At 35.6% G+C, this 7,429-nt stretch overlaps 1 protein-coding gene across 2 annotated transcripts; it reads right to left on the reverse strand.

The window, feature by feature from the left end:
* Positions 1-1,080: 1,080 nt before the first annotated feature.
* On the reverse strand, positions 1,081-6,251 carry LOC149831547 (iron-sulfur protein required for NADH dehydrogenase, mitochondrial-like). Of its 2 annotated transcripts, none has more exons than XM_090013956.1 (4): positions 6,158-6,251; positions 4,250-4,376; positions 2,743-2,828; positions 1,081-1,227 (listed from the first exon to the last, which is right to left on the reverse strand). In XM_090013956.1, the coding sequence occupies exons 1-4, from the start codon at positions 6,245-6,247 to the stop codon at positions 1,093-1,095; spliced, it is 438 nt and encodes a 145-aa protein (XP_089870082.1). In that variant the 5' UTR covers positions 6,248-6,251; the 3' UTR covers positions 1,081-1,092. The 2 variants fall into 2 exon arrangements, with proteins under 2 accessions (XP_089870082.1, XP_089870083.1); XM_090013957.1 differs by having other exon boundaries at positions 1,102-1,237.
* Positions 6,252-7,429: the final 1,178 nt, after the last annotated feature.

The following is a 7,429-nucleotide window of genomic DNA, read 5'->3' on the forward strand; positions in this document are numbered from 1 at the left end:
TAATAATATTTCAATGAAAAGCATTTTTAAGCATTAAAGTACCACAAAACATTTTTTTATTATTAAAATTTAAAAATTCCGTGTCCTTGTGTTCTTTTAAAAAAAAAAAATTAACTTGCCAGTTGTACTTACATCCTGCGACCTTGCGTCCACATATTTTATCAAGAGAGTAGACTCCAACCAGGCAATGCAGTGGCGAGCAAATTATTCCCACTATTTGCTTATTTTCAAGCTAGAAAACCCCTGATGAGGCACTATTCTGTACATTATAGTGGATAATATACAAAATATGATCATACACTGGGAAGATCCGACCGCCTCTCTCTCTCTCTCTCTCATATACACAGACACGACAGAATACAGCATCAGCATTCTAAATAACTCTCTCTCATATACACAGACACGACATAGAATACATCATCAGCATTCTATAGAACAAAAGGTACAGATATTAGACGGTCTCGCAAAGTTCCACTAAAGCAAAATTTTCATTCATTTGAAAATGACACCACATTTTTCCTCTCTCAAAAAAAGAAAAGAAAAAGAAAATGTACGCTACATTTTGTGTGAAGGAAATAAAAAACAAAAAGGGCAGATAATTTTCGAATGTTTACATACATATGATTGGTGTTAAAAGGATCTTGACCAACAAAAATCAGTGTCGAAATGGACAGAAATTTTCATAACAGAATCTCTGGACGGGTTTGATGTGCTTTTTCCAACTCCTGCAGTCTCTTCACAACTTTGCTGGCTATGTCATTGTATGCTTCTGAAACAACAGAATTAGGTGATGATATAACTACCGGGCTTCCTTCATCAGATGTTCTTCGAATCTCTAAATCCAGTGGCATCTGCAATGAGACAAAAATATACCATTGCTTTGATCTAGCAGAAAAGTGCCATACATAAACTGAACTAACCTAAAATCCACACAATGGGATAGGTTCAAATTAGGTCAGATTTACAATATAATCATTGCATCTTTGCATCCAAATTGGTTCTCTCCAGCATAATGGTGCAATTGATTGTTGATTAAAACATCACGTCAACGTGGTCAACTTAAAAAAAAATCCTATGTTGGTAACATTTAGTCTATAGTACCTCTCCAAGAAACTCCATGTTCATCTCATTAGCAGTTCTATGTGCACCTCCATGACCAAATATATGAGATTGTTGACCACAATGAGGGCATCTATAGCTGCTCATGTTCTCCACCAATCCCAGTATCTGCAAAGAGCTGTGTCAATAACAAACCAAAATATCACAATGCTACTTCTCTCATAAATTATATCCTATCAATGATATATGAATTTCAAAATTACACAAGCAAATGACACTTAGAGAATGTCCATTAACAAAAACAGAAGAGGTAGTAGTAAATACTAAATACCCCCACCAAACATTATGCACGCCTGTCACACTAAGGAATAGCGACAACTCCAAAGATTTCTAATGCGCGTTACCCAACTTAATACTGTGAAAAGCAGGATGAGGTTATATCTGCACAAGAGGACAATGTGCACACAACCAGTAGTAGAAGTCAAGAAAGAATATAAGACCAATCAGTGAGCACCACAGGAAGAAATTCCTCTACCATCGCTATTTAGAACATAAGGAGTGGGTTCAGGTTCTCAGGCACACAAAGACAAGAAATAGATTGAGAAATGAGATGCTAAAGACCTGCTTAGGAAAGGATTGGAAGAAATAGAATATTTTTAGATATTTTTTGAAATTTATATAATATCCTTTTAGGTTTTATATCAGATAATTTATATCTGGATGCTTACTGTCCATTGTGTACTATGTCATAATTTTACGCTATTTGTAACTATTAATATTGTGCTTCAATTATGTTTTATTTGTCAGCCAGAAATCTTTTACATGAAGGCAGTAAAGTAACTGTGATTCTCTACCATCTATTATATGCGTAGTTATGAAATATGATTGTGTCATAGGATAGAACCTCTGTCACAGATGTGGGCGATATTTTCAAAATATCGCAATATTATCACTATATTTTTAGCGAATGATATTATAGGTAAAATATCATGATATTTTGAAAATATAGCCAATTTGTTTTCCTTCTTTACTTTGTATTTTTTACTTATTTTCTTATTATATATGTATTTTATTATCCAAACATGATCTTTTTTAAATTATTTTTGTTACTTTTATATATTTTTAATTTTTTTTTAAGCTCTGAGATTCTCCTGAGATTTATCACCAAACTGAGAATATCACGAGAAATAGCCTTGATGAGATATGGCCGATACTGATATTTGTGACTATGGATAGAACCCATTCTCTTTTTCTTGCACCAACTTGCAGAATTCAAAAAATAATACCAATATACAGTATCACATTAATTATTCTTAGAAACATTTGATGCAATTAACTATAAATAGAAATCTCAATCAGCCACAAAAACAACTGTGTTGAGTACTAATACATAGAATTGATCAACAGAGATCTTAGGAGTTCAAGATTTGATTCTACCACTGGAACACTGTGAGCATTAAGCAGGCACTACTTCAGACCAAAATCAACAACCTTTAATGAAAACAAACAAAAGATACAAAAAAAAGCAAAAGAGAAACAACAGAAGAGACTGCAAAATTGAATCCTGCAAGCCTTTTGATGAAGTATAAACAATATCAATATGTCAATCCAATTCCTTTTTATCTCATTTAGGTTACTTAAAAAGGAATTCAATAAAAAGCAGGAACCAGCAGTAGTCCATACAGGAACTTCAACTTTACGGAACATGTTAGCCCCTCTCCGTGCATCCAATAGTGCAATGTCTTGAGGAGTTGAAACAATCAAGGCGCCTGTAGTGAAGCAAAGATAATGTTTAATATAACAGAAATTAAAGCTAATCAATGCTTGCAAATAGAAAATTTTTGTCATAAAACATTTTCAGGTTCATATATACAGAATAAAAAGCAAGACTAAAAAGTTACATGGAGGTAATCAACTTTCCGCTTATGGAAAATGATTCAAACAGCGGATTTTCATTTCATAAAGAGCTATAAACAAATGCCTAAGTTTGCAAGCTTTAAGTTGCCATTAGTAGAGGAACTGTCATACAGTTGGGTTTCAGACTCTCACAATTTACAGCAATTAATAATCCAATTGATTGATCCTATGCTGTGCAATTCAAGAAAATACTTTAAACTTCTAAATGTTCGTCCTGATAAAATATGGGCATTATCTGGTCGTGACACATCAGTTGGTTAAATGATCAGCAAGAAACAGAAAGATATATGAAGACATAAACAGAACAGAATAAAATGCAAAAACATTTACAAGAAATGACATGCAAAGACTCGTGTACAGGCTGTCAATGTGTTGGATTCTGGCCAGATCACCCCTGGACCAGACCCAGAAATGAGTTTGAACCACAGCTACTGGATCCAGTCCAGGTCTACCTAGGCCTGACTTAGCAGGCCAGATCTGGATTGGTAAAACTAGAACAGGACTAATCAGGTAGTGCTCCTATATTTTGGAGAATATGCATACATGATCGAACCTTGGGTTGGGTCCAAATCTGGTTTACAAACACACATACCAGGTCCTTGTCCACAATGGACCTAAAGGAAGAATCCAAAACTGTTATCTTGGGTATAGATTCAACTCTTATTAGGTTGGTTCAGTATCAGGTAGGGTACAGTTTTACCTATGTCAATCGGCCTGCTTCAGTTCAGATGTCAGACTGACCAATTATTGTTTAATCAGATTTGGTAAGGCATTACTGTCAAATCAGTTAAAGGGGTTGTCCTCAGTTACAGGATTTGTAGAACTGAATTTGAAACCGACTAATGTCCCAATGTGTTTACATGTAAAGAGTATCCAATTAGGGCAAATCGCTAATGAGATCTAGGCTCAGTAACAGCTTTTTATTTCTATCCAGCCTCAAATCCAACCAACTGACATAAGATTATGTCAAATTCAGCAATTCCTACAGCTAACCAAAATCTGGCACATTCACATCATTATCACCCAACCAGTTGACACCCCTACTCATTAGGTCTCCAAATATTATCAACATAAAGACTGGATATTAGTTAAATTACATAAAAGTAAAACTGTTGCCCAGGGTAAATTCAATCATGGTCTGTGCCTGAGAACTTACTGCATAAATAAAATAAAAGCAAACAGTTCCACCAAATGTAGATATGTAGTAGAAAAATATCTCACTGAACCTTTCACTAAAGTACACCTCAGCTATTAATTTCAACTAACAAATAACCTGACAACTGCAGCCTCTGTGAAATAGACAACTGAGCATCCCCAGTGCCAGGTGGCATATCAACCACAAGTATATCAAGCTCTCCCCATGCGACTCCCCTAGTCAACTTTTCAAGAGCACTCATTACCTTCAAATACAAGAGATTTGTCAACAGAAATGTGTAAGAAGAACAAACATCAAACATACTAATATCATGTGAAATTCTAGATCGTTCAGAGGTGTCATGCCGCAAACTAGTAATTTATGCTTATCAGTCATAACTTCTCAATGTATATTAGCAGTAAGTCAAAGGAAGATTTAAAAGAACGCCACAATAATGAAATCTTTAAAAGATAAAATTAGGAAAAAAAGGAAAATAAATTATCTTTCAGATCGATCTAATGAAGCATGGGAGATATCACCAGTCCCAAGCAACATAATACAACTCTCTGTTCACTTCTCCTTTGATTGTTCAAAATTTCCATGTGTTTGGTGGATGATAAACAAGTTACTGAATCTTTGTCCTTAACAATTATTAAATGCCAAAGCTAGTGATTTCCATTAATTGGCACTACCAACAATATTTAGTTAATCATAAAACCTTCTGAGTCAGATTTAAGATGTGCATAAGGCAAAGAATTTCACTACAAAAGTTCAAATAAAATTTTCTAAAATTACTAAAATAACCTTTTAGGTGTCAACTTATGCAAGGCACCACTATGATATAGTAGAAAATTTAGGTGAACACGTCAAACTCCAATCATTCAAGCAATCAATTTATAATGAAGAAGGCAACTGAATAATATATAAGTAAATAAACCAAATTGAGAAATCAGGAGTCTGTATCCAAATCTCACGAGACCTTAATGAATACATTAGTAATTTGATTTTCTACACGAACAACAGAGACCCTAGTTTTCTCAGATGAAAAATTGACTGGACTCTATGCTTACTTCAGTATCTTCAGTTGTAGTCATATCAATGCCTAGAGAGACCATGGCATGTTCATCTAAATGAAAAGATAGAAAAATCAAGACACAATAGTAGTAACCATAAGCCACAATTTTTTACTCTGTTTTTCTTCTTCTCATTTTTCTAATTGTGTGTTCTTTGGTCTGCACCTGGACTGATGCATATGAGGGGCGAGAGACAACCAAATTTGAGATATATATCCAGCCATGAAGTCCCAGATCCATCTTGATGAATCAATTCATATTCAAATCCCATTTTCACCAAGATCCAAAACAAAAAATTAGAAATGGTTAGAAATAGAAGTAAATTAGACTCAGAAAATTTCAAGTTACAAGTAAATTAGGATTAGAAGTTTTCTAATTAGGAGCTGAGTAGGATTAGAAACTTCTCATTTATATATAGCAGAGTAGGACAAGGAGAAAAAGGATTGATAGAATTCCTAGCTTTTATTGTTATTTTCCTGAGAAAATAGATTTAATTTTTTCAGTTAAGTTGTAGTTTTCCATGCATTAGTTTGTTTTTTTCTGGTATCAGACCTGCAAACCTTAATGCTCTTCCTGTCATCTCCATCACAAAAATTATACATTGATCCTAGGAATAAATCCAAAATAGGATGGGTCAAGTCAAGGCCTTCAGAACAATCTGCACATGAATAGGCAAAAATACTCGATGTTGTTGAATGTTCAATGATGATTTTAGTAGCATTGTAACAAGGTTGAAGCAACAAAAAGAATAGAGAGGAGGTGGAGTTGAAAAAATAAAAAATAGGAAATAATAAATTATAATAAAGTAGAAATTGACATATCAAGCATAGGTGCCACACTGATAGGCAACAAACTAATAGTATGATACATACATAATATCCAACTATAGTAACCAATGCAAGTAGCTCATCAGGACTAATCCTCATGGAACTGATAAACAGATCAAATAACCTTTCCATAAAACAACACTTACCATGGGACCTCTCCATACAATTGGAGAATCCTTGCCAACAAGAAACCCAATGGACATGCATTTCACTCCATAGTTTTCCATAGGAATCATCTTTAAATCTGCCAAGAGAAATAATATGGAATATTCTTACCAGACCATAACTTAAACGAGAAACTCAGAATATGTTATAGATCAACAAGGCTTTCTTAACCAACACAATTAATAAAAATATTAGGATACATATGACATAGCAACAGCATATGTAGATTGACTAAATGATGCTAGATACGTGTCTAGCACACTCGATGTGAGGATGTGCCAGTTCTCCATATTTAATGATTAAAGCCTTTTTATAAGTTATTATCTATGTCGCAGGGATTCGGCCAGCAGGGTGCCGCACCCGCGTCGATGCGGCACGACTCAGGTGCGGGTGCGGTCAATGCATCCAGGGTCATAACAGTCCAAATCTGGACTCTAAAAAAAATGATGAAATGGGAGCTGGGCGGGGGATTAGGGCAAAAAAATTTACCCCCCCCCCCCCCCCCGACGCCTTCCCTTCTCCTCTGAGCCATCTCCAATCAATCCCATCTCCTCCGGCATGACGACTGCATGTATGTCTCTCTCTTTCTCTCTCTCTCGATCTTCTCGACTAAACCCCCACCTCTCTCTCTGCGTACCTCTCTCTCTTCCCTCTGTGTATCTCTCTCTCCCCAACCTCCTCCTCTTTTTCCTTAGGCATGCCAGAAGGGGGTGGTAGAGGCCACTCACCCGTCACTCGGCTCGGCCACCTATGATGGTGGTGGTTGATCTTCTTGAACCCAAGTCGGGCTTGAATTCCGCCTCTCGGCCATGCCACCAGTGGCGTTGTGGGTTCCGGTCTTCTCGAACCTGAGCCCTGCTCCGCCCCTCTCCCTTCCGCCCCTGCTCCATGCCTCCATCAACTCCTCTACGCTGATCATCTCCAGCATCCTACAAGAGAACCAAAATGTTAGTATTGATAAACAAAATATAATGAAATAAATTATATGCAATGCACCTAATCTAAGACAATCAAAGTAACATGGCTGAATGATACATAGACTAACAATAAAGTGGACATTAACAGAATTCAGAGGCTGTCAAAAAAAATTTATAGTGATGAAAACATGCTTATATATGTTCTAAGGTTGTCAAAAAACTTTCATAATGATTCAATCATGCATATATGTGTTACAAGACAATCATTTTTTTTATACTGATTCAATCATTTATATATTTGTTTTAATGAAGGCTGAAAAAAAATTCATAGTGATT

This window comes from Nuphar pumila, chromosome 7, assembly GCF_984573655.1.
Source record: "Nuphar pumila chromosome 7, dmNupPumi1.hap1.1, whole genome shotgun sequence".
Classification (NCBI taxonomy): Eukaryota; Viridiplantae; Streptophyta; class Magnoliopsida; order Nymphaeales; family Nymphaeaceae; genus Nuphar; species Nuphar pumila.